Raw genomic sequence first — 27350 nt, forward strand, 5'->3', positions numbered from 1 at the left:
ACGAAAAGCTGCTTGCAAGCAAATTCTTGGCCTAGCCCGGGCAGAAATGGCTGCATGTGGCCGAGGGCTCCGCAGGGCCGTGGCTGCCTCTCCCCACCCCGCTTTAAGACGAGCTCACTCCGACGCCAGGGGACGTCTGAAGCCGGAGTACGATGCAGTGGTAATAGGAGCAGGTAAAGTGGGCTGGGCCAGAGCTGAGGGGCTGAAGGGCAGCCCTGCTCAGAAGGCCCTCGCGTCCCTCTACTCTGGCACGAGCTGGCCAGGAGTTGGGATGAGAGCAGGTGCTGGTGTGGAAAGCCCACCTGTCTGCAAGCAGATGCCGGGGTTCTGGGGTTGGCTTTGCTGTTGACTCACTGTGTGGCCTGGGGCAGATTCTTGCCCTCTCTGGGCTTGAGTCTTCCCATCTAGAATGACCAGGGAGGACTAGGTGAATTCAGGGGTTTCCACGTATCTCCTGTGAAATTAGCTAGTTGCCACCATACTCTTGGAAAGCATATGGTACGTAAGGTTTGGAAGGAAAGAGCCCTGGGACAGGAAGTGTGAAATCCAGCCACCCCAAGTGCCCTGAGTTCTGGTCACCACCCCCTGACCACTGAGACACCCCACCCCCAAGGACACTGCAGTTGCTCCATAAAGGGGAGTTAGGAAAAAATAGAAATGAGTCCCAGAGATTCTCCTGCCTACGCACAGAGGGTGACAGCCCCTGTTGCCTTGCCTGCCTGGGCACGTGGGAGACCTGCTGCAGTGACCCTGCTATGCTTTGCTGAGCCCCAGGCTGCAGGGCACCTGATTCCACTGCGAGTGTGTGAGGCTGCGGGCCAGGACCAGGCTGCCTTTCCTCCGGGCCTTCCACTCACACTCACACAGAGCCCCAATTTCAGCTTCTGACATTATTTCCAACTGGGTTTATACAGAGCGACCAAGACAGGCCTGGAAGGACATGCTCATCACACAGCTTTAAAGCTGTGTCCCTGTTTGGGCATTTCTTCATTTGTACCCCTACAAAGAGCAGTCGTGTGCTGGCCACTGTTTACTAGTCACCTCTCCAGGGAAGATGTGCGCGTGTGTATCCATACGTAAGTTTATTATAAATACGGACGTAAAACAAGTGTAGCACACGGTTTTGCAGATAAAAAATACAATACTGGGCTTCCCTGGTGGCGCAGTGGTTGAGAGTCTGCCTGCCGATGCAGGGGACGCGGGTTCGTGCCCCGGTCCGGGAAGATCCCACATGCCGCACAGCGGCTGGGCCCGTGAGCCATGGCCGCTGAGCCTGCGCGTCCGGAGCCTGTGCTCCACAACGGGAGAGGCCACAGCAGTGAGAGGCCCACGTACCGGAAAAAAAAAAATATATATATATATATATATATATACAATACTGTAAATTCCAGGTAGCCAATCTGTTCTTACCAAGTACCTGTGACTTCTGCCAAACTCAGTAACCAACCTGTGGTTGCAATTTGACAAATGAAAATAGTTCTGAAAAGAATGTAGTTTGATATTTTTATTTAAACAGCAGAAAGAAAGTGAAACAAAGATTTATGTCTGAACTTCACGCCTTCCTCAACGACGGGAATGACTTTGCTCAATCAGATAATGTTTTTCGAACAGTGGAAGAACAGTTCCTCAATTTTTTGCACATTTCACAGTGTAACAGCTACAGACACAAGTTTAATCTACTTTATTAGCAGGTTCTCCATCACTTTCTTAAGTCTAACAACCAAAAACAATAACTCAAGCCCTGGTGTGTAATGTTTGCAGATTTCCATAGTGTGAATACTCCTACTGTGGCCTTTTTCAAAGTTACCAATGTGATGTCACCAAAGGTGGATTTGGGAGAGAGATGCAGCCAAGGATCATCATGTAGCATGGCCCCTCTGTGGGTCTCTAGAGGTAAATAACCGTGAAAGCAGAGCCAACCGTTAAAGCAAAGTAAAACAGGAAGTGACAAGCTTTGAATATTTATTACCTTGGTTTTTAATATAATTATTTCATTGTAAGTTGATGTAATTTAATTTTTTACCAGGGGCTGCGTTTGACAACTATCTCACCGACTTCCGGGGCTGGGGGACTCCTGCCCCAGCCCCCACTGACTGGGCTCAGGAAGTGGAAGTGCCTCCCACCTTTCTTGCCCTTGGTGACAGCCCAGCCCTGCTGCCTCTTGGCAGAGAGGTTGATCGTAGGTCCCCAGATAGACACCTGGGTGAATTGCCACAAGTGTGTGAGTCTCAGGCCTGAGTTTTTCTTTGACGTTGCTTCTCTAATTGCTGGTTTGAAGGCATTTCCAGCCTGAGTGAGGAACACAGTGGCATCTTCTAAGATAAAGATTATCTCTGCTCCCTGAAGCCACACTGGGAGTCACCTTAAAAGAGGACCCTGATTTAGTCATTTGACTAACTTTGCCTAAGAATGACCCAAGGAACTAGTTAAAATGCAGTTCCTGGGCCCCTACCTGGTGATTAGGATTCTGAGGAAGTCAGCACATCTAACCAACACTTGGAATGGATCTCATGGGGGCATCTGCAGCCCACACATTCAAGAACCCACGTTCAGGGCAGCTTCTCTCCAGAGCTCCCCCGTGCCTGCTGCATAAGGGACCCTGCAGTCTGGCCTGGAGATGAGCTGAGCCCGAGCCCACAGCTTAAGACTCCTTCAAGGGGAAAGGAGAGGCCACCAGAAGCTGCAGGAAGGCTCAGCCAGGACTGGGGCTAGGGGAGTGGGGGAGGACAGAGGAGCTTGGGCTGTTGGATCCTCGACCTTTGCCCTTTGAGGTCTGTTTGTGCATTTGTGGGCTTACATGTGTTGACTGAACTGGACCTTGCTGCCTGGAAGCTTTTATTAGTTTTCCAAGATTTATAATCAGCACTGATTAAAAGGCAGCTGCCTTTTATTGTCTGCTAAGGGACAGGTGCTTTACGTGCATTACCGGTTATCCTCCCTTCAACACTGCAGGTCCGGCAGGCCCTCTGTTTTTACGCGTGAGGAAGACAGCAGAAGCCAGGATGAGCCCAGGACAGTCTGCCTTTAATTTGTCATATGTATTTGAGAGCAGGGCTTTCCAAATTTCAGCTTGCAATCCATCCATTCATGATTCCCTTCCATCATATTTTTGAAACTTTCTTAAGAAAATTATCAAAAACATATTAAAGATAGTACTATATCAATCAGCATTTTTAAATGAAATATAATCAAGTAGATCATCACATGCTTATCACATGATGATTTAATATTAGTTCCTGAAACTTTCGTTTCTGTGAAATACATTGATGTGTGGGGGGGGGTGTCAGGTCACAGAGTAAAATGCGTTTCTTCCTCAGATCACGGCCAAAGAGTTTAAAAAACTCCGTTTCAGAGATTCCTTTAATGGATGATAAATTGGCTCAATGACCTAGAAAATTCTGGCAGGTCTCTATGTGGAAAATGTAAAACAAAACCAACTCAGCCGTGAGAAATCCATCATGTGGGGTCATTGCTGCCTCCTGTTTGTGGATGTTTGTCAGTTTAATGGCCGAGCCTTTTATTAGAGTCAACGCTGGGTTCAGGTTGGCGCTCAGAGAACACAGTTACCTTCTGGCATCTTTGAAGACTCAGAGTGACTTCCCACCACCAAAGAGAAGCATGTGCCGTGTGTCCCAGGGGAGGCCTGGCCCCCCTCCCTGAAAGCAACCAGGGCCTGTTCTCCACCCATCGAGGACTTCTCCAGCTGCTGCATTTTATTCTGAGACTAAGGAAAGGGGAGGCCCCAACCCCAGGGCCCCATGTGCTCGGCCTGTGGGTCTGAGACCACCTGCATCAGAATGACCAGGGAGCTTCTGTGAAGTACATCCTGGTCCACGGCCCCAACCTGCTGAGTAGATTCTGGGGAGGGGTTGGGGAATCGGTGTTTACTCGAGTTCTCACGTGATCCTGGAGCTTCTCAGGGCTGGAGCGGCACTTGCTAGCTTGGTGTGCTAGCTTGCTAGCTTGGAGGCACTTGCACTTGGGCTTGGTGTGGAACATCGGATCCCAAGCCAACTTTCAGGGCTCCTATCCCAGGGGCAGCCTGCCTAAAATTTTTGGAAAGAAACTCTATAGTAGACCAATCTGCCCAGTCAGCTGGCACCCCTGAAGCACACTGAGCTACTCTAGCGCACGTCAAAGCCGTATGTGTTTCATTCATTTTGAGCTGTTCCTGTTTTATTTGGGGAACACTGGGAATTGACAAAGACGCCCCTTCTGGGGCACTGTTGTGAGCCACGCTTGGGCACAACAAGCCATGCCTGGCAGCAACTGTCCACAGGACCAGCGCTCACCCGGACGGCTGGTGATTCCATGCCAGGCAGGGACGTCTGGCATCATCGTACAGCCTCGCCTCCCTCTCTTCCCTGCTAAGTCAACTGTCACACTCCCTCTGACAGTCACCCACTCGTCCCCAAGTTCCAGAAGCCCAGCAATGCGAGGCTTCGTGGGATAATTTTCAACTAATGACTGTGGATTTCTCCTTGTCCCCACTCCAGCATGAGCCACTGGCCAAGCCAGGGTGACAGGACTTTTTTCAGTTCAGGGCAAGAACCGGGGTTTTCTGACTCCCCAAAGACTGGTGTCTTACAGCATTGAGCTAGATGCTGTTCCAACATCGAGGTACAGGTGAGGGGGTCCCCCAAGTTCTGCTACCTCTCCAGGATCTTCATGGGCATGGGGACAGGGGTGGGTGGCCACACTCCTCAAGGAATGTGTCTGTCTGCCCACTGACCACTGTCGCTTTCCTCCCCCCTCCTCCTTCTCGTTGCAGGACACAACGGGCTGGTGGCTGTGAGTCCCTCCCACTCTGCCCCTCTTCATTGGTCCCTGGGTGTGTGGCCCTCAGCAGGAGTGTAAGGAAGCCAGAGGATGAATGCTAAGGGGGAGAAGGAAAGGCCGGCTAGTCCTCGCGCCCTGGTGCTGACCAGCGGCTGGCTCGAATGGACATCTGCAGTTGCTAAGGAGGATATCAGGGGCTCCCTTGTTCTCCTCTCCTTAATGCTCATAGGTTTCCCCCATGACCTTTCAAAAGCAAGGTGATAAATAGCTGGGAAAGTGTGTAATGGGCATAGCCTGGGAGGCAGGTTGGAGCTTGCAGGGTCAGGTAACTGGGGCTGGGGGGCCTTTGACTCCAGATAGTGGGCTGTCCTTGTGTACAGACCCCATGTTCCCCAGCTAGGTTTAGGCCAGGTACCAACCCGGGGAACACAGCAGCTATACACAGTCCAAAGTGCGCCCTGGAGACAGCGAGGAAGCCGACCTAGCAGAGGAAGCGGGGTCCTGCCCCAGCACAGGTGGCTTCTGGGTCCCAAGCTGAGGCAGGCCAGGGTTACCCTAAGGCTGTGCTTCTCAGACCAGAGTCCATGTACCCCTAGGAGACCACAGTGTGTGCTACTGGGCTTCAGGCCACAAGCCTAACATGCTCTAGAATATCAATGCAGGGGGCTCAGCAACATGGAGAGCCAGGAGACCTGTGTTCAATCTTAAGACTTTTCCTGACACAGCAGTTTTACTTGAACATTTCACAGGGGACATTATTTAACTCAACCGATCAGTAATTTAAAACATTGATTTTGTATTAATACCAACGTGGGTTTGTCCCCAGCTCTGCCACTTTCCATTTGCAAAGGTTAAGGCGAGTCAGTTTATCTCTCTGAGCCATGGTAAAATGAGAATTAAAATGCCCACCCTCACCGAATTGAGGTGAAGGGAATAGATGATGTGCCCCAAGGACCCAGCTCATAAAGCCTTACACAAATGGTGAGCATGGGGACAGCATGGGGCGTCCCAGGATAAGAGGTATAGGAGGAACTTAACTCTAGGACACGCACTTCGGTTGACTGATTTGGGGAGAGCCTAAGGAAGTAGGGGTCGGCTCTAGATTGGATACTGTCAGAGTGGGGGCAGCCCTGTGAGCGGGCATCTCAGTAACCGTGTGCGCGGAGAGGGGAGACTAGGGTGAGGAGAGCGGTCACTGTGCACACGTAGCATCACTCGTCTTGGCCGAGAGAGATGGTATTGTGGTGGCCCAGTAGACCCTGTCTCGTTTGTGCTTAGACACAATTGTGAAGTGGGCTTGCTCTGTCCCATTTTGTCGTGGTCAAGATTATCCCTGTCTGCGGTCATCATTATGAGATAGTTCATGTCTAGTGGGAGAAACAGGGCTTACCTCTGAGGGCCAGGCCACCTTCTGAATGTCATGTTGGGCTGCTCTTTTCTCCTTTCTCGTTAGGATGTGTCAGGAGTGTAGATTCTGGGTCCAGACCGCCCGGGTTCAGTTCCTGACACCTCTACTCATCTGTTCTGTGATCCTGAGCTATTAGCCTCACTGAGCCTCGGTTTCCTTGTCCGTGAAATGGGGAGAATCACGGTGCCTACCTCTAGGGTGGATTATACGAGATGATGCTCGCACGGTGTCTGGCACATTGTAGTAGCCAAGCGAACTTTTCAAAAAGTCTGCCTTCAGAGCTACACCATCCCTGCTGTCACCTTGGGGGTGGTAGCTGCAGTGGTGTGAGGACCAGCATTTTAGGTCTGTAGACTCAGGACTAGTTCGGTTCAACAAATATTTATTGATTTTCCACTAAGTGCTAGAGAAAAGTTAATCCCCCCCCCCCCGCATCATTTGTTCCCCAAAATAAGGCTGTGCTATAATCATGGCTTCACTGATTGAACACATCCCATGTGCCAGGGACCCTGTGTAAGCCCCTTCTAGGGACCAGCTCAGAGAATTCTCACAGTGACCCCGTGAAGCGGTCAAAGTGGGTGTTATTATCATCAGCCCCATTTTTGCACGTGAGGAAACTGAGGCTGGATGGATTAGGTACTGAGGCCGCCCCAGCAGAAGAGAGAAAGAGGAGTGGAACCTGGGCGGTCGGGCTCAGCACTCACAAGGCAAGCTCACCGTGCTGCCTGCCTCAGGCCAGTGAGGAGAGCGAGGCTTGCCACCCCACCTCCCCAGGAGATGAAGAGTTCACAGAGGCACTGGACCCTGCAGGAGGGAAGGTCACCTCGGGCTGGGAAGTGGAGGGGCAGGACCAATCATGTCAGGTCTTAGAGAACATCTCGGGGGGGGTGAACATTCACGGGTGGCAGGGGGAAGGGCATCTCAGAGGCAGGGACAGCTTGAGCCAGCCCTGTGGTGAGGACCCTGAGGGTGCGGGTCAGCCCCCAGGGGTAAAGGGAGGGCCCTGTGTGCCCCGCCTCAGGCGGCATACCTGCAGAGACTGGGGGTGAACACGGCAGTCTTCGAGAGACGCCACGTGATCGGGGGTGCAGCTGTCACAGAGGAAATAATCCCAGGTGAGCCAAAGAGGTGGGTGAGGGGCATGGGGGGTGACCACTGGTGACCCCTGGTTACTGTCTTCATCCGATTCATTTTCAGGGTTTAAGTTCTCCCGAGCATCCTACCTCCTCAGCCTGCTCCGACCGCAGATTTACACCGACCTGGAGCTGAAGGTAGAGCGTGTGTGTGTGTGTGTGTGTGTGTCCACCTGCTCCATGGCTTGGGGGCTGGGGAAGTGGGCAGTTGCTATTCTTCCCTCCGAGGGTGTGTCTATCTCCCATGGTCTCCGTAGTGCCTGCCCACAAATGGGCTTTGTCTGGCCCACCCAGTGTCTTAAAGATCAGGAAATTTCATACACAATCAAACCTCTCGAAGAACAGGCTTTGTCCACATCAGGCCCATGTTCCTCCGTGCTGTACCGGCTGGCCCTTTACGTGGATTCGGTCCCAGCTCTGCTTTGTCACATCACTTCCTGGGGTCTGTCCAGCCCCCATAGGAAACCTGCTAGGACCCTTGGGCATCTGAGTTTGCAAAGCTGCCTTAGGACCTGAGCTGATTTCTGCCCTCATTACACATGAGAGCCTGTCACCGTCCTCGGCAGCTTGAGCAGGAAGTCGGACTCGGGGACTTTCACCTCTCTGGGCTCCTGGGCCATTTTGAGGGCATCCTGAGAACTCACAGTCTGCCTCTGTCGTCTCCTCGTAGCCTCACCTTGGTCCACAGTCTTGTCCCCCGCCCCTTCAGATTCCTTCACCCCCTCACTGCCTCTTTGACAAACTTGGTCATGCATTCCAGGAGCCCACTTAGCTTACCTGCTTGGCGCCTCTGTCGCCCACCCCTTGGAGAGAGGGCCCCTGCGCCGTCTGTATACGACGCTGACGGCACTTCAGCACCAGCTTTGCCCTAAATCTTAAATTAATAAGACATTAATCCGCTGACACCCATTAAATAAAGTATTCTTTGTACCCCTAAGAGAGACACAGAGAGAGAGCACACACCTGTCACCAGCCAGGACTGGATGAAACCCTGCCAAGGCCTGGGAATGGGTCTGTGGACTTCAGTCCAAACCAGACTCTAGGTGAAGGCAATTTTCTGACACACCAATTATGCAGAGTGGCAAGTGTGAGGGGAGGGGTGGGGGTAGACCCTCCTTTTAAAAATCTAACTTATGAAAGCTGAGGATCACAGAACAGAAATTTTCACATAATTATTCTCTTTATTTATTTTTTCTTTTTAAAATAATTTCCTGGGATTTCTCTTAATTTATTTTTTTGGCTGCATTGGGTTTTCATTGCTGCGAGCGGGCTTTCTCTGGTTGAGGCGAGCGGGGGCTACTCTTAGTTGCGGTGCGCAGGCTTCTCATTGCAGTGGCTTCTCTTGTTGCGGAGCACGGGCTCTAGGCACGCAGGCTTCAGTAGTTGTGGCTCGCGGGCTCTAGAGCACAGGCTCAATAGTTGTGGCACATGGGCTTAGTTGCCCTGCGGCATGTGGGATCTTCCCGGACCAGGGCTCAAACCCATGTCGCCTGCATTGGCAGGCAGATTCTTAACCACCGCGCCACCAGGGAAGTCCGTTCTCTTTATTTTTTAAAAAAAGTTACTCATTTGAAAATGGTATTCTCATAGGGTTCCTTTAACTAGCAGCTCCCAAGTGAATTGAGTATATCCTTTGATCTCTGATCTTGGGCTGCATTAATAGGAGAATGGTGCTCAGATCAAGGTGGGAAGCAGTCCTGCTGCGTGATGCACGGAACTAATCCCATCCGGAGTGCGCGGTACCTTATTTTAACAGGACGTTGACAACTCAGAAGATACCTATAGGAGGGCAACTGCTCCTCTTTCTAGGAATATTCTGTTTCGAAAACAATAATAAAGAGCATTTATTTTACCAGTGTCACATCGTGGGCTACGAGCTTTCATGCTCTGTCAATTTGTCCTCGTCTGTGAGACGAGAGCAGGTAGTGTCCCCATTTTATGATGAGGGAACCGAGATTCAGGGGGGTTAAGTTCGCACACTAGGAAGTGACCAAGAACTTGAGCCAGGTCTAACTGACTCCTCCTCGTTCTGTGAGGTGCCGCCACCATGGGCACCTTGATAGCCACCCAGCTCAGCCTCGTGCACCTCCAGGCACTTTGCCGATGACAGTGGGCCAGGTCACAGACATAAGCTCTTCCAGCAGCTCCGGCCTCGGTAGAGCACGGGACTGAGATTGCAGACTTTGGAACCTAACTGGTCAGTTTTGAATCCCTGCTCTGCTGTTACCAGCTGTATGACTTGGGCTGGTGGTGCCTCATCTTCCTCATCTGTAAGATGGAGATGTAATAGTACTTGCCTCATAAGGCTATTGTAGTGGTTGGTGTTTGCTAATCATTAGTACAGTGCCTGGGGCATGGTCAGTGCTCGACAACTGTCAGCTAGTATTACTGGGTTGGCCAAAAAGTTCATTCGATTTTTCCATGTTACAGAAAAATCCGAGCGGACTTTTTGGCCAACCCAATATTATGCCCATTCGTCAGTTGAGAAAACTGAGGCTCCAGAAGGACCTGTGGCCTGCTGCTTCCTATCAGACCTTCCCACTGTGGGCCTGTGCCCGATTAGACTGAGCTCTACTTGAGCCAGAGGATGACTCCGCCAACCTGCTTGAGGCCTCGCCGGGCCTGTTTTCCAAGTCTCAGTTTCCCCAGCTGTCGATGAGATCATCTCGCAGTTCTATCCACCTGGATAGTAAGCTTGCTTTTACAGTGGCCCCACAGTGAGTCGTGGGATCCAGACAAGGAGGGCAGAGCTTTTGCCCTGGGTGTATGTGGCAGAGGGGAGGTGGTGTCTTTCATCCTGTATCAGCCAGCAGCTGCCTTCCCCAGCTCTCCCTGGACCAGCCTTGACCTCATTCAAGTGGCACCCCCTTGTCCTCCCTCCCACCTGCACTCACCTTCTGGCTCCCAACCCCATCCCTTTGCTCCTGCTTTCCTCGGAAATCTCTCTAAGGCAGGGCTCTCAAACTCTCAGGTCCCTGAGAACAATCTGGGTAACTGGTGGGAAAGTGGTTCTTGCTCAGAGGAACGAAGGGTGATCCTGTGGGACTGTGGTGGGCCCAGGAGCCAATGATTCTGAAGTAGGAGGACCCCAGAGCACAACTCTGAGAACCACACCCCTTAACTCTCCCATTTCTCTGCTCCCTAATGCACGGCTTGTCCCTTCCCGGCAATTTCCAGCCAGGACGGCTGTACATGCTGAGAAATCCCATGGGTAAATCAGAAGCATTTTGTTTTTTACAAGAGGGAAACTGCGTGATCTGAGCAAATCTAATGGGGATAATATAACGGTGGTTTAACAGCCCCTTCTTATTCTGACACCACATCATCAAAACCATCAAGAATAACAACGGCTCCCTTTATGAGAGAAAGTCCTGGAATCAGATAAATACATTAATCCTGTTCAATTATCGAGACTTGAAACAACCCTTGGGATCCTCTTGGGTCCCTTTTTTGGTGAGGGGAGGTTATTGATTCATTCATTCAGCAAATGCTTCTGAGCACTTGCCCTGTGCCAGGCCCTGGGAGAGGCATGTGGGGAGACAGCGGCGAGGGAAGAGGGCAAGGCTTCTGCTCTTAGTGAGAGGACCTCAGGGAGAGGTAAGTGCCACCTGAAGAAAGGAAAAGAAAGTAATGTGACAGTGAGGAACTGGAGGCCCAGCCTGGACTGGTGACCAGGAAAACCTCCCTGAAGGGGTGACGTTTGAGCTAGCATTCAAATGCCAAGAAGTCACCAGCCCTGTGAACATCTGAGCAGAAAGCGTTGCAGTCAGAGGGAAGTGAAGGTGGACAGGCCCAAGGGGAGGGAAGGTCATGTGGCCGGAGCAGACAGTGCCCGGCCGAGAGGCAGCAGGTGGTGTGAGAGAGGGCCAGGGGCCAGAGGAGACAGGCCTCGCGTGCTGTACGCAAGGGCCTGCGCTTTATCCTGAGCTCCGGGGGCAGCAGAGGTGTTAAATCGACAAGTGGACTGATGGGATTTATGACCTTATGAAAGGTCATACCACCTGCTGGATGGTGTGGATTGCGGTGGAAGCAGCCATGGTCGCAGGGTGGCGGCTCAGGCTGAGTCAGGGCGGGGACATGTGGACCAGGTCTGGAGGCTGAGCTGTGAGACTTGGTGATGGATGTGATGCCAAGGGTGAGAGACACAGAGGAACTAGGGGCGCCACCTGGGTGGGAAAGAGTTCACTGTATCAGGAGGAACCAAGCTGGAAGTTCCTCCAGTTTGGAATCAAAGGCATTCCCCATCTTAGTGTTAGAAAGGATCCTGCGGGTCTCCCAGCCTGCCCCTACCAACGCTCAGACTCACCTCCACAGAACCCTCAACCGTGGAGACCCTGCCATCTGGAACACCTGTGGTTTGGGGAAACTTCTGCTGTAATTATTGGAAAAATCTCTTTTGGTTTCCTCACGTTTTCCTAAAACTTCTGCTCACAGATCTCATTTCGGGGGCAGGGGATGGGGGTGGGGAGCTTGCTACTCAGGTGACATTTGAGCAAAGACCTCAAAGAGGTGAGGGAGCAGACCAAGTATCTGGGGGAAGAAGTCTCTAAACGCCAAGTTCGTCAAGTTGCACATTAAATACGTACAGCTCTTTGTACGTCGATTATACTTCAATAAAGTGGTTTAAGAAGAAAGAAGTCTCCAGCGGGAGCAGGAAGTCTTATTGGTGGAGACAGCACAGGCCCTTTTTGTTTTATCTCCACCTTCTTTGAAGAAGTAAGTGTACTCTTGGAAAGTTCTGTGTGCTAGTCAAATATTTGTAAATCAAATCATATTCTCAATGCATCAAGGGAACTTCCATTTAAAGTGACCCTGGAGTAAATGAGCCTGCAAAGTAAATAAGTTGTTTCTGATGTGAACGATTTATCCACCTTGTAAATACGGATTTTCACATGACTGTGGCTTTATTGTGTCTTTCTCAGTTTTAGTTATTATTTCTGAGAGGGGGGCATTTAAAGACTAACACTGAGAGCCAGGGCTTTGGAGTCACAGGGGTGTGGTTTCGAAACCAGGATCCACCTCCCCATGTGACCTTGGACAAGTTATTTCACTTCTCTGAGCCTCTGCTGTGGCATTTGTACAATGAGGATGATATACTTACAGAGCTGTTGTGACGTAACCATCGTAAACCCTAGTACAGTCCCTGTCACTGGGTGGCGTGGTTGTGGTATGGCATGGTCTGCCATAGGGTGCCTGGGCAAGAGGGCTTTTTATACACCTGTATCAAAATTAGGAACCAGGACCACAGGCCTTGGGAACCTGCATGCAGGTACCTAAGCGGTCACACAAACACAATCAGAGAAGGGTCATGGGCAGATCCCCTCAAATGTTACCTGTGCTGTCTGTGTTCTGCAGAAACACGGGCTGAGGCTTCATCTTCGAAACCCCCACTCATTCACACCTATGCTGGAAGAGGGCACAGCCGGCAAGGTGCCCAGGTCCCTTCTGCTGGGCACAGACATGGCAGAAAACCAGAAGCAGATCGCCCAGTTCTCACGGAAGGATGCCCAGGTAGGGAAGGTGACCAGAGACTGATCTCCTCCATCTCAGCCTGGTGGCCGCTCTTGGAAAAAAATGGGCTTGGTTGGACTTGTCCTACAGCAGGTTGTCAAAGGCCACAAGGGTGTGGCCACTTCATCCGCCCTAGGAAGGCTCCAGTCTGTGCCAGCCTTTGATCTTGGGCACTGCAAAGAGAAGGGGTGGAGGACAGTTGGTTAAGACCAGTGAACACTGGAGACCCTCAAACCTGTGTGTGTTCAGCATGAGGCCGCTGTTCAGGTGGCCTCTGCCTGAATTTCAAAAGGGAGTCCACTGATATGTCCTTACGCTCTAAGTGCTTTCTAGCTCTCCTGCTTTCAGACAGAATTCCAGGTGGTCATCAATATTAAAGCACACGAAGGCCGGAAAGAAGAAGGGGAGATCAGAGACAGTTAAGGATAGAACACACTGGATCAGGAATTTAGGACAAGAGCATCGTAATAAATATTCATTTATCTTGGCATCATCCCCTGGCAGCCCGAGGCAAGAATGTGTCCATGATGGCGAGCAGGTCTGGTGAAGGGGAGCACACACATCTGACGGAGAAGGCCCATTTCTTTTCCTAGGATTGCACCGTGAGGAATTGGCTGGGTAGCTTTGTCTAGATGAGTCGTTGAATGTAACGGGCCCGGTGTGATTGGTTTTACAGACATAAAAAGATTCTTTGAATGGCCGTTTTTTGTACCAAGCCTAGATACAAGCTGAAGGCACAGCATTAGCTCATATCTTGGTGGAAACATTTTTATAAGAAGAACCTGGGTTAACCAATCCATGCGTGTTGCTTTTTGTTGTGTTAATCTAGTATTGGGTAAAACCAAGAAAACCACAGACACAGCATCTCTCTTCAGCCAGTGGTTTCCAGACACTGGCTGATGATCAAGTCAACCAAAAAAAAGTGCTTTCCAAGTGATTCTTTTGCGCAGTGAGTTGGGGTCCGCTGCCTACACCCTCTGCTCCAAGCCCTGCTCGTCTCAGATGCACTAGAGAGGATTCAGGACAAGGCCAGTTCCCTGGGCCTAGAGAGCAGTGGCCTTGGCCGTGTGTGGCCGGGGCCCTGTGAGCTGGTGACCACAGGAGCGGGAGGCAGAGGCCACATCCCACTGTGGAAAGTAAGGAGCTGAATTCTGGTTTTGTCTTTGCACATTGTCACATTAAAGACCTGCTGCAGAGAAAGCCCTTTCCCTTCATTTTAATCAAGATTCTCCAGTGTACTTCAACACAGAGCTTTTCTTTATGTAAGAGTCGTTAAAGTTCCATGGGTATATCCATGAGTCTAGATGAACCAAAAATTAAAAGCTCTCGGCTGAGAATTAAGATAGGGCCTCGGGTACCACGGGTGCCCATCCTTGCTCCTGTCACCCATCCAGGGAAGGGGGTGTGGGGGTCATAACCAGGCTGTCGAAGTGGATTCTGTTGTGGGAGGTTGTGGGGTGAAGGGATGCAAGCTCCTGTCCCAGCTGATGACAAGAGGATGCGGGAGATTTGCAGCCCAGGAAGGAGCAGTCAGCATGCTGGAATACAGGCAGAGAGATCTTACTTTTATCAGTAAGATATAGAAAGACAGGACAGAGAGGAGAAACTTTTCAGTGGTTTTTGGTTTATCACAGAGACCACTTCCTAGGATACTTGAGGATTCCGTGGCTGACGACTGGTCTTGGCCTACATCAACCCCCTTGTCCCTGCCACTACATGGTGACCCTCCTACTACCCAGGCTCTCTCTGACCTCACCTAGTGTTGACATCAGCACACAGACCTAGAACTGGGGGTAACTCAGCACAGCCAGGCTGAGCCACACTGGGCGTGAGGCCTGAGGAATTGAGCCTCAGCTGGGGGGCAGCAGGCCACATGGGGCAGCTGGAGGGCCAAGCATGGGGACAGCGTCTTTGTGGGGTTCTAGGCAATGGGGCCTTGACTCAGAGCTCTGTTCCAGGCCTTTCCCAAATATGAGGCCTTCATGAATCGCTTGGCGTTAGCCATTGACCCTCTGCTGGATGCAGCCCCGGTGGACATGGAGGCCTTCCAGCGGGGCTCCCTGCTGCAGAGGCTCAAGTCGCTCTCCACCCTCAAGCCCCTGTTGCAGGCGGGTAAGTCCAAGGGCAGGCATCTGGGCATGACGAGCACCTTCATGTGATTGAGCCCATCTTCTCCACAATTGGACATGAGCCTGAACCTCCAAGGCAGCCTGCCAGCTGCCATCGATTAATAGGGGCCACCTGGAGCACTTGAAGTGGCAAAGGTGTAGGATGGCGTGCTCAAAATAGAGCCCGAGCCAAAGGCTTATGTGCAAGTAGTTCATTTTGAAGGGGGATCCCAAGGAAAGGAGGAGAAACGGGAAAGAGGGAGAGTCGATAGCAGGGTGCATTACTGAGCTGGCCACCACTGTGGCTGGTGAGGTCCTTCCCTCTGAGAAGCCTTAGGAAATGCACATGAGGACATGCCCAGGAGGAGAAAGGGGACACATTTACTCATTGGGTTCTGTCCTCCAGTGGTCAGAGGTTGCCCCCTGGGGTATTAACTCCCACATGAGGCATTAACTTCTGGGTTGTGCATCCATGGGTACCAAGTGGGTTCCCGTAGGTGTCCTGTCGTGGTGCCAGAGAAGCCCCAGGGAAGAAATGAAGAGGCACATCTTCAGGTCTGAGGTGGGATGCTGTCAGGTTGCACTGTGTGAAGCTGACCAGAGCCTGCACGGAGCTCGTCACCATAGGCATGGCTGGAATAAGAGATGGGGCCCAAGAGAGTTTGAAAAGATGCCCCCATACAAGAAGGATGCTAGATTATTGGGCTCAGCAAGAAAAAAGTCTGTGATGAATTAGTGATGTCTGCTGTGGGTATGAGAATGGAAGTTTCACCAAGCCTACTATTATTTCCTACCACTCCTCTAGGGGACAAAAATCAGTTTAGCTTCTATATTCTAGAAAAATACTGCAACAGTTAGCTGTGGTCACAAAATTGCTGCATAACAGACTACAAAATTCCAGTGGCATATAAAAATAAACATCTATTTCTCAAGTGTCTACATGGTTCAGCTGATCCCAGCTGGACCGAGCTGATCTGGTCTGGTCTCACGCATGTGGCTGTGGCCGGGGCAGCTCTGCTCCAGGTGTCTCTAATCCTCTTCTTGGAAGCCACAGGTTAGTCCAGGAGTGGCCTTCTTATGTCAATGACAGAAGCACAGAGGGCAAGCCCCAATGTGCAGGCCAGTTCCAAGCCTCTGACTGCATCCCATCAGTAAACATTCCACTGGCCAAGCAAATCATTTGAGTCCAGAATCAAGGGGCGGGGCGGTCAACTCAGCTAGGGAGGGAAGCAGTGCAGAGCTACATGGCAAAGTGTGTGGACACGGGGAGGGGTGACGGGTCAGAGCCAGTAGAATCTACCACAGATGCCAGAAGTAGACATCGCCTCCCAGATTACCAGTCCAAGGAGAGTCATACAATAAACATTCATGTAGTAAATATTTATTGAGCATCTGCTATGTGCCAGGCACCAAGCTGGGCACTGGGGCTGCAATGCCTAGGGTTCATGACCTCTGCCTTCAAGGTCCTAGTGCCCAGTTACTCTCGGAGATCGTTTGAATCAGTATCAGAGGAATGGATTAGCCATGCTGCTGCCTCCCAGGGCACGGCCTTACAGAACTCAAAGTGGGGGAATAAGATACAAATTAAAAATTGCCCCAAAATAATTCTAACAGGCAAAATGTATTAAGTGCCTATGGAAACGCTTTAGAAATGCTCTACATACCTCATTTAATCCTTACAATAGCTCTTAGGGGTGCAGAATATTTTGTGCTCCCATTTTACAGGTAAAGAAACAGGTGCAGAGACATTACGGATCAGAGTGTTCCCTTCTTACCTGTCTCAGTTCACATTTTATGGATCTCCTCCTTCAGGTCGCATCCTGGGAGCCCAGCTGCCCCAGTATTACCAGGTCCTCACAGCTCCAGCTGTCAAGGTGAGGGGCTCCCCAGCCTCAGGCTGGACCTTGCAGTGAGGGGGCCTCTGCTCCCGAGGTAAGCCCTTCTCCTGGCTGTCTTGCCGTCCCAGGTGCTGGATCAGTGGTTTGAGTCTGAGCCTCTAAAGGCTACTCTAGCAACGGATTCTGTGATTGGAGCCATGACAAGTCCCTACATTCCGGGGAGTGGGTGAGTGTGGCAGGTGAGGTGGGGCAGCAGCAGTGGAGCTGATCCCCCCTCGAGAGCGTTAACTACCGTTCCCTGAGCTCACCCAGTGAGCCAGGCAGGAGGAAGCACTTCACACAGGATTCATTTAAGCCTCAAAGCAACACCTGAGAGCCGTGGTTCAGAGAAGGGAAGTATCCCTCCCAAAGTCACACAGCTAGTAAGTGGCAGAGCTGATTTCTAGCCCAAGTTGTCTGACCTGCCCCCAACCCCACCCTGGGTCTTCCTTCTTAGCCACTACTCCCTACTGCTTCAGTAGAAACACCTCTGTCCTGCTTCCTGTGATATCTCAACATGAGCATCTTCTTCCCTATCATCTATCTATCTATCTACCTGTCTACCTACCTATCTACCTGTCTACCTACCTATCTATCTACCTATCTACCTATCTATCATCTCTTCCCTTCCCACAAATCCCCGTTGCCTGTCCCTCTCCCGCAGATCCTTTCCCTGGCTTCCAGGACTCGCACACACACAGATACCTTCACATGGATGGGAAGCTGCCTTTCCCCTTGTGAGCGGGAGGTGTGCTGACAGCCTCATCCGAGAGGGGGCAGTCAGACACAGTGAAGTGTGTAGCTGTGGTATGATTTAATGAGGCCCCGTAGGAGCAGGAATGGAGGGGTGCGTGTGTGTGTTGTGTGTGTGTTGTTTGTGTGTGTTGTGTGTTTTTGTGTGTATGTGTTGTGTGTGTGTGTTGATTGTGTGCGGTGTGTGTGTGTTGTGTGTGCGTGTGTTGTTTGTGTGTGTGTGTTGTTTGTGTGTGTTGTGTGTTTTTTTTGTGTGTGTGTTGTGTGTGTGTGTTGTGTGTGTGCGTTGTGTGTTGTGTGTGTGTGTGTGTTGGGATAGAGGATGCTGCCAAGTCTTGGGCCATTTCCAGTGCACCAGAAGATGCAGCTGGAAGCTGTGTCTCAAGGGATAAGAGCACTTGGTAGTGCTTTTCCGGCACACACTGAGCCGGCCCCGAATCCCCAGGAGAAGTGGGAGCTGGCAGCAGTTGCAACATCTTGGCCAAGATCAACCAGCCAATTTGGATTTGCCAGCTGGGGCCTCTGGTCCTTTTCTCTGTGGGTGTTCAGGAGGCTTAGCTGCTGCCCAGTTTGTGAAATGGGCCTTTAAGTCATTTGTTTTTTCATTAATTCTTTCAATAAATATCGATGGAGCACTTGCCTGGGGACTAGGTCCGGGGACACGGTAGTGAATGGGGTTGAAATCCTAATGGGGGAGGTAGACACAGAGCAAGGAGTGGAATGGAGAGCTGTGGGCACTGTGATGGTGGGGCAACGTGGTCCAGGCTCAGAGAAGCCCCCCACGAGACAGAGATGTTTCATCTGAGACTCTAAGGACAGGAGGAATTAGCCAAATAAAAGAAGAGGGAGGAAGGGGCTTCTAGACTCTGGAACAGCACGTGCAAATGTAGGAGCTGCACGTGGCTCATATGATCTATTCAAGGCACTGAGAGTTGGCTTAACAGGAGTGGGGGGGGGGGGGTGGGGGGAGTGTAGGGAGGGACGAAGCTGACGAGCAGGCAGGAGCCCTGAAGGCCAGTTTTGGAGACTGGCCATCGTCCTCAGAGCACCGACAAGCCAGTGAAGGCTTGAAAAGAGCTGAGTGACAGGAGCAGAGCTGAGTTTTGAGACTGGGCTCCAGGTTCTACGTGGAGAAAGGTCTACAGGGAAGAACGAGTGGGAGAAGTGGGTCCGATTAGGAGGACGTTACTGCAGCAACTTAAGAAAGAGAAGAGAATGGCCTGGACCAGGGAGGAAGCAGCAGGGAGTGGGGCCTTGGAAAGTTCTTTGGGAGGCACTCGACGATGTAGGTGGTGAGGGCCTAGTAGGAGGCAAGACTGACACCCAGTTTTCTGTTGGAAATTGAAGGTGCCATTCACTGGGATGGAGAAGCAGGCTGGGGAGTGGGGACAAGGGGATGGGTTTAAGATGCCTGCCCAAAGCCATGCCAGTGGAGATATCTGTGGGTAGCTGGGCATACAGGCTGGCACTCAGGAGAGAGCTGGAGAGGCAGGTTTGGGCATCGCTGCCACATTGTTGGAACCAAAGGTCTGCCCGCAGATGTCTACAGGGGGAGAGGATGCAGAATGGGAAGCGAAGGGCTCTTGCAAGAGTCTTGAGCTCATTTAAAGGATAGTCGGACAGGGCTGGATGGGGGCAGGGAGGGGCTGAAGATACAGGACGGGAAGGACTCTCTGCATCTAGAACTCTGAGATTAAACCCCACCTCCAGCCACTGATTCTGATGATCTGTCCTCAGGTATGTGTTACTCCATCACATGATGGGGGGTCTGGAGGGGATGCGGGGGGCCTGGGGCTACGTCCAGGGTGGCATGGGTGCCCTCTCCGACGCCATTGCAAGCTCAGCCACCGCACACGGAGCAAGTATCTTCACTGAAAAGGTGAACAGCCCCTCTACCCCACCCCAATTTTTGGCAAGGATCTTAGAATAGAACAAAGTATCGGATTTGGAGAGTCCCTCATTTTACTGATGGACAAGGCCTGGCTCAGGATCGAGGAGCTCGGGCTCTGCAGCCTGTACTGCTGTGAACCAGGTCCCAGTTCTTCTGCCTACCCCATTTGAATTCACAGCCACTAGCCCACATTTGGGCTGAGCCTTTGCATTGGAGGGGTGGGCTAACGCCTCACCAGGAGCTGCAGAGAATCGGGGCCAGGGCTGATGAGGCTGCGAGTGCCTAGGGGCAGCATGGACAGCGGACATCCCCCAAGACTCACCTGCATTTCCCTGCCCGGGGACCCTGGGGGCTCTTTCCCGTGGCTTTAGACAGTGGCTAAGGTGCAGGTGAGCAGTGGAGGGCGCGTTCAAGGAGTAGTGCTGCAAGACGGCTCGGAGGTAAGGAGCAAAGTGGTGCTGTCCAGCGCGTCACCGCAGATCACCTTCCTGAAGCTGACGCCACAGGTGAGGCTGGGGGTGGAGGTGAGATGTCTGCCTGGGGTTGGAATGTGGAGGGATCAAGGGGACCAGGGCTGCATCAGGGTGGGAGATGTGAGTGCCAAGTCTCTCCGGATGTGGGGAAATCTGTCTTCTCTCCTTACCTAACGGGCAGGGAGCAAACAGCAAAGAAGCCTCACAGGTGAGGGGACAGGTCCGGGGACGTGAGGTGACCGAGGCCAGGCAGCTAGCAATTGGCAGAGCCAGAGCTAGAACTCAGGTCTGACTTTCAACCCAGGGTTACTTCTACAGCTTTCCCGCTGTCCTGATTTCTCCCCTCTAACCAGCTCTAATTCCACTGTTTGTGTCAGCGATCTGTTGCCACGTGAATGCTGCGTAACAACCACACAGCTTCTGGGCATATCAAGAAATACGGATTGAGCACACAGAGCGGTAGAAATCAGTTGATCCTGGCTGAGTTCAAGTGATCTGGGCTCACTCATGCACTCCTCCAGCAGCTGCGGGTCACTAGTGGGCCCTGCTGATGGCTGTGGCTAATCGAGAGGTCTCTGTCAGAGTGTCCAGGATGACTCAGCTCTGCTCCATGTGTCTCTCATCCCCACGCACGTAGTCCAGATCTGGCAAAAGGCAAAACTGAGCAAACTCAGTCACGCAAGTGCTTCTGTTTGCATCCTATTTGCTAACATTAGCTTTGTCTCATGGCCAAGCTCAGTCACAGTGGGAGGGCAATAAAAAGGGGTGTGCATACAAGGAGGGTTGGGGACTTGGGGCAGTTTTTGCAATTGATCACACCTTCCCTGTCCCCCAAAGATATGATAATATGTGTATGAGCATGGAGCTCCCAGCGATTGGGGGATTATTCTTGGGGACAAGGCACCACTTTTTCTGAGTGACTCCACTAATCAAATTCAGCAAACATCAGTTCAAAAGCATCTTGAGACAATTTTGAGATCATCAAGACTTCCAAGAGCTTACAGACCAGAGGTGAAAGACGCTGCAGCCCACGGGCCATATCCGTAGCAGGAGCTGGTGTGGGCCATTTACAGCCAGGACGCTGGCAGACTGCAAAGGAAGAAGTGGTTAGCGCAGAGCTGGAGGGGTCCAGGAGGGCTTCACAGAGGAAGTGGTTTGGCCGAGCTCTGAGGGAGGGAGAGGGTCTCCAGCAGTACAGGTTGAGGGACCAGTCTGAGCAAAGGAGTAAAGCAGCCCCCTTGGGGCCTTGGCCACCCCCAGGGTAGAACCTTCTTCTTTCAGGAGTGGCTTCCTGAGGAGTTCGCGGAGAGAATCTCCCAGCTGGACACCCAGTCGCCTGTTACCAAGATCAATGGTAAGAGGCACACCAGATTGTAGAGCTGTTCCTTCTGAGGGTATCTGAGTGAGAACTCTCCATGTCTGGGAAAGACTGACCTTCATCATCATCTCTATCCCCTGCCCCACAGCCTGCCCCCCAGTTTGAAGGTGAAACACTTTTTCATACTTTTTCTTTCCAGTCCACCATGTGGGTGAGCAGGTGATGGGTAGAGATAGAGGACCCTGGGGGGCTGAGGACACAGGCCTTTGGGCCCTGACCCTCCTCTTTGGTCCCTCAGTGGCTGTCGACAGGCTGCCTGACTTCCTGGCGGCCCCCAATGCTCCCAGGGGCCAGCCGCTGCCCCATCACCAATGCTCAATCCACCTGAACTGTGAGGACACCCTCCTTCTCCATCAGGCTTTTGAAGACGCCATGGATGGCCTGCCTTCCCACAGGTGGGGACCCTGGAGACACTTGAGCCCCTGGTTAGAGCACAGGAGGTGTGGTGGGACGGCAGGGACCGCGCTCATTCACCACCCTGGCCTGGGAGGGACCAGAGAGCCCCGAGCCTGCCGGTCTGGCCGGGGACAGGGGCCTGGAGATGAGGGAGCTCCCCGTTGGTGGTCTGGACTGTCCTGGTGGTCACCGAGCCCGTGCAGGCAAACACCACCATGACCTTGCAGAGATCATCGGCCTGGCCCCAGCATCCTCCCATCTCAGGCCTTCATTTTGTCCCGTCACCTCAGAGTGGCTCCCCAGCCCCTTCCCTCTCTCCTCCCCGTGTCGCACGCAGACCTATGATTGAGCTCTGCATCCCTTCCTCGCTGGACCCCACGTTGGCTCCCCCTGGCTGCCATGTCATCTCCCTCTTCACTCAGTACACGCCCTACACACTGGCTGCAGGCAAGGCCTGGGACGAGCAGGAGAGAAACGCTCACGCAGACAGAGGTAAGGAGGGCTAGACCACCCTGGCTTCACAGTGACAGCTGGCCGAGCATCCCGTATGGCCTCCTCTCCTCCTGACTGCCCCATTCAGGATTAACACCTGCAAGTTCTGTGCCAGGGAGAGAGGAGTACCCAGGGAAACCTAAATCAACACAGTGAGTAACTGCTGGGGTCAGGCCCTGAGCGAAGAAAGCCAAAAAGACATCGTTCCTGCCCTCAGGTTGCTCACGGTCCTGCGGGGGAGACTAACAAACCAGTCTTACAGTACAACGGGCTGGGGGAACCAAAGGAGGAAGCTGTGAGCCAGAGAGACAGGAGAGCTTTCCAAAGGAAGGGACATTTGAGCTGGGTTTTAAAGGATGAATAGGAGTCGACCAGGCAGCAAAGTGCATTCCAAGCAAAAGAAATAACTTGAGCAGAGCAATGAGGTGAAGAAATGTTTGCATGTTCAAGGGGAGACAAGTGTTTAGGGTTGGAGTAAAAAGGTGGGAAAGAGTGGGAGGCTCTACTAGCCTGACACCCATAGGTCTCTGTAATGAATTGTTTATTTGCCTGTGGACTGTTTTTGTTTTTTTGCTTATTGAGGTATAATTTGCATATGAAAAAATATCCATTTTAGGTGTAGAGTTTAATGAATTTAGTAAATATGCCGAGCTGTACAATCGTAATGCCTCTTTCTCCTAACACCATCTCTTTTCCCTGTGTTCGACACCTAGTGTGTGATTGCATTGAGGCCTACGCCCCCGGCTTCAAGGGCTCCGTGGTGGGCAGAGACATCCTCACACCCCCTGACTTGGAGAGAGTCTTTGGGCTTCCTGGGGGGGTGAGTACAGGACTGGGGTCTCTCGTCATACTCTCCCTGTACCCCGACTCCCTGGCAGGCCCACGCGGCTTTATCTTGTCCCTCCACACCCAGCCTTCAGCAGGAAGAGAGGACAGAGGCAGAGACCACAGCAGAGAGGGGACAGAGACACCGTCAGATTTAGGCAGTGAAGGAGGAGTGAGGAGAGGCAGCGTCTGCTGAGCAGGTCACCAGGACTGCGGCCCTTCTGCCTGGATGTCCATGTCAGCCCCTCCCATCTGCCTTTCTTCAGAGGGACCTCCCCTCCCCCAGGCAGCATGTGCTCACACTTCTCTTATCAAAAACTCACTGAGCCTGGAGGCAGGGGGATGGGTCAGGAGGCAGGTCAAATACAGCAGTGACTAGCTTCGTGTGGCTGTTGAGCCCTTAAATGTGGCCAGGCCAAAATGAGATGTGCTTCGAGTATAAAATGCACCCCAGATTGCAAAGACCAAGTACAGAAAAATGTAGCATGTCTCATCAATAATTTTAATACCAACCACATGTTGAAATGATAATACTTTGGATCTATTGGCTTAAATTAAATACATCATTTAATTGGGTTAAATTAAATATATTATTAACATTAATTTCACCAGTTTCCTTTTAAGTGTTAACGTGGCTACTGGAAAATCTAAAATTACATGTGCGACTCCCGTTATATTTTTACTGGACAGCGCTGGGCCTGATAGAGAGTGAGAGAGGCCAGGCAGTGGGAAGGGAAGGGAAAGGGTGGAGGCGGAAGTCTTGGGCAGGTGGATTGAGAAGTCTTGATACATGTGCGTGCAGAGGGCGGGTGGAGGGGACGTAAAGGGTCCACCTGAAGGCCAAGGAGGGGGAGGTGATGCCATCCACAGAGGCAGGGAAGACGGGACAGGAGCCGACTTGACTCGAGGGAAGAAGACGAACTCAGTTTGGGACACGTTGATGGGGCAGGTGAAGGTCATCCCCACGGGGACGTCCAGCAGATGTTGGTCTTTTTGTCCAGACCTGCCCCGCAGGTGTGCCCTTCCCCCTCCCCCACACCTCCTCCCTCCTCGGCTGGTCTGACCCAGGCCAGTGGAGCAGAAACGCGCTCAGCTCCCAGTATCCATCTGCCATTTACTGTGACCTTGGAACCCCAGGGCACAAGCTCAGCTGGGTGTCTTGGCCAAAGAAACATGTACCAGAGTCAAAATAAATCAACTTCCTCTATTTTTCAAACAGAGTGAGGGGGATTCAGAGTCCACAGCAACATCTTTAAAATCTCCCTTTTCTTTCCCATTCAGTTTCCTTACCCTCTGAAGATGCTCCCTACCCTTTTTCCTTCTTGAAAAATGCCTCTAGGAAACTTCACCCCCAGCCCTAGGACCTGTGCCTATTCTCTCTCTTCCCCTCCTCATTCTGCATCACAAGAGCCCGAGAAAACATCCTGGAAGGAGACGAACCTTCCTTGGAGAACAGGGGAAGGGAGCGGAGTGGAGAATGTAACACTCCTATGTTAACGACTGTGGCCCTGCCTCCTGCAGAATATATTCCACTGCGCCATGGCCCTGGACCAGCTGTACTTTGCCCGCCCTGTGCCCCTGCACTCCAGCTACCGCTGCCCTCTCCGGGGCCTGTATCTCTGCGGAAGTGGGGCCCATCCTGGTGAGTGACCCTCAGTCCCACTACCCTGTGCGGGCATCGAGGGCTGGCAGAGGCTTGCAGATGGGAGCAGGGTAAACAAGGGGGGAAGTGAGAGGGGGGGAACTCCCGGGAGATCAAGCCATCACCCATGTTGAGAATTCTCCGGCCACAACCCTCAGGTTAGCTCACCTCCTCCCCACGAGACCTGGGGATACGTCCCAGTGGAGGCATCTCTCCAAGTTCCCATGGTGGGTTGTGTAAGACCCATGCCTCTAAATTCCCATCCGTATTTGAGACCAGTAAGAATTGGCAAAGTTCAGTTTCTCAATTTTAAAATTCTTCCCTGCTCCCCTCCCAGGCTTACTGACCCCACGGAAGCTCATCTCATACAGATGCTTCCTCTGAGCTATGTGGGCCCCGGCCCCCCAGACGGGGTCCATACTTCCATGACTTCCTCTCAAATCCTTAATCCCTCATTCTAGTTTCACGTGCTGGGAGTCTCGCCATCTGGCCCATTGGCTCTCAGGCTGGGGGGGCAGAGGGAGGGGGCCACTTGCTTGCACCAGGCACCTGGCCCTTGCTGCACTGATGCAGGGGAGTCCAGGATCTGTCTTAAGAATCATCCCAGGTGGTTCTGATACCCACAGCCCCAGCATCACCCTTGAGGCGTCCCTGCTCTGCTTTGTGGCTGGTGCCTCAGCAAGTCCCATGGGGGGACGGAGGGGTGGGAGGGGGGTGAGCACGGCTTTGGTTCATGGGAGACTCCCTTCCAGGAGGAGGTGTCATGGGAGCCGCTGGACGCAATGCAGCTCACGTGGTCTTTAGGGACCTCAGGAGCATGTGACCCCCAAACCAACTCTGACCCAGGAAGATGAATTCACCCTTGAGATGTTAAGTCTCCATTGGTTCAGCTTCCCAGGATATTGCTTGAGGCAGGCAAGTCCTCAAGGCTCAAGCCACTATTCTAGAAAAAACAGTACAAGTTACATTGGGTCCCAGTTAACCTCGCATCTATGGCTTCTTGAATGAACTGGTTTTGTTTTATATCGATAGTTTGCATCTTTCTGTGTATTAGTACAATAGGTAATATGTAATAACCGGATGGGGTAAACTTGTCTGGGGTACCCAGTAATCTCACAGCATCAGCTCCAAACAGTCCGTCTGATCAACAAGCATCCTCTCCACACTGTCGGGCGCCCTCTACCAGCTGATTGAAGGACTGCCCTGGGGAGGCCCAGTCTACTGCTGTCACATTTCCGCCAAACTGTATAAGAAAGGACCCAATTCCCCAGTGCCCCACAAAGTCACCCACAGGGGCCTTGGCCTGAGCAGTGCATGGCCTCTCAGGCCGTCAAAGCTGCCAGAGTCAGACAAACAGCAGTCAGGGTGAGTGCAAGGGGGGTGTAGCTGAGGGCCGTCTGGGGACCCACATTCCCAGTTCTGGAGATTCAACCGCTTACTTCCCATGAGCGAGCCATACCCGTCACATCACCAAAATCTTTCCACATAAACCTGTGTTGTTCTGAAGTGAGTTGGGTTGTCACTCTTGATCAGAAAGTGTCACACAAATGTCCCATGGTAATCCAGCTTCTTCCATCCCAGCAGCCAAGGCCGTGGTCCCGAGCCCCCATCAGCAGAGGAGGTGCAATGTTCCCTGGGGCATCACCTCCCTCCCTTTCCTGGGCAAATTTATAGGTTAACAAATACCTGCCTTATTACTTAACCTCGATAAACCCAGATCTGTCATCTGTAAAGGAGTTGTTCTAAAGATCAAATAAGACAATAGATCATGGTTTAGTCCACCGTCTGGCACAGATAAGCATTTGGTACACAGTGGTGGTCTTGCTGCTGGTATTGATGGTGGAGATACTATTGTCACTTCTGGATTCTGCAGAAAGCAGTCTTTTTGACATCCTTTTCTTTAACCAGCCCACTAGAAGCAGTGTGACCAGGGCAGAGCAGAGCAATCTTTGGGTCCACCAAGGTCTTCCCACAATAAGGGCTGTCAATCTTGTCCCCTACCTCTGCTTCACGCAACATTGGTACAACTAAATTTTTGAGCTTGTTGAAAATTTGGTTTTGGTCTGGTTTCTAAGATTTGCTTTTCTCAAAAGATTTGCCAGGGCCCAAGAGGGGGCAAATGTAAGGAAGAAAGAAAGAAGGAAGGAAGGGTGGGAGGGAGGGAGGGAGGAAGGAAAGCCATGGGGTGAGGGCAAGCACATCCGTCCCTAACACTAGCTTAAGGAGAGCAGAGCTGATTAACAGATAGGAGCTTGTGAAATCCCAGGGGCCTGGGGCACATCACGTCAGGCTCGGTCTTTCAAAATATTATTTTCTTTTTGTAAATAAAAGTTACAAATGCTTAGTGTAGGAAAATGTTTAAATAAAATAATCAAGAACATAAAACTCAAACCTAATCTTACCTGCAGAGATCCTCAGTCACCATTTTACACTATTTCCAGCTAGTCTTACATAATTGGAATCATATTCTACAGGTGGGCTTTACACCTTTCTTTCCTTCATTTTACTTCATGTCATGAGCATTTTTCAGTCTCATAAAAATTCTTTGACAACGTTCTTTTTAATGGCTGCCTGATATTCTCTTGTAAGGGTTATACCATGACTTACTGGGCTGGCCAAAAAGTTCGTTCAGGATTTTGCTATGCTCTTACGGAAAAACCCGAACTTTTTGGCCAGCCCAATAT

At 51.8% G+C, this 27350-nt stretch overlaps 1 protein-coding gene across 1 annotated transcript; it reads left to right on the forward strand.

Annotated features, from left to right (window-relative positions):
* PYROXD2 (pyridine nucleotide-disulphide oxidoreductase domain 2) lies at positions 1-26763 on the forward strand. The gene is made up of 16 exons (XM_079899238.1): positions 1-173; positions 4772-4791; positions 7209-7302; positions 7385-7458; positions 12676-12831; positions 14790-14943; positions 16752-16813; positions 16906-17003; positions 19307-19448; positions 19832-19966; positions 21215-21287; positions 21550-21706; positions 22045-22199; positions 22913-23019; positions 24546-24666; positions 25419-26763. Exons 1-16 carry the CDS (start codon positions 47-49, stop codon positions 25487-25489), a joined length of 1746 nt encoding a protein of 581 aa, XP_079755364.1. The 5' UTR covers positions 1-46; the 3' UTR covers positions 25490-26763.
* The last annotated feature ends 587 nt before the right edge of the window (positions 26764-27350 follow it).

The sequence above is a fragment of the Stenella coeruleoalba genome (genome assembly GCF_951394435.1).
Source record: "Stenella coeruleoalba genome assembly, chromosome: 16".
In the NCBI taxonomy this organism is placed as follows: Eukaryota; Metazoa; Chordata; class Mammalia; order Artiodactyla; family Delphinidae; genus Stenella; species Stenella coeruleoalba.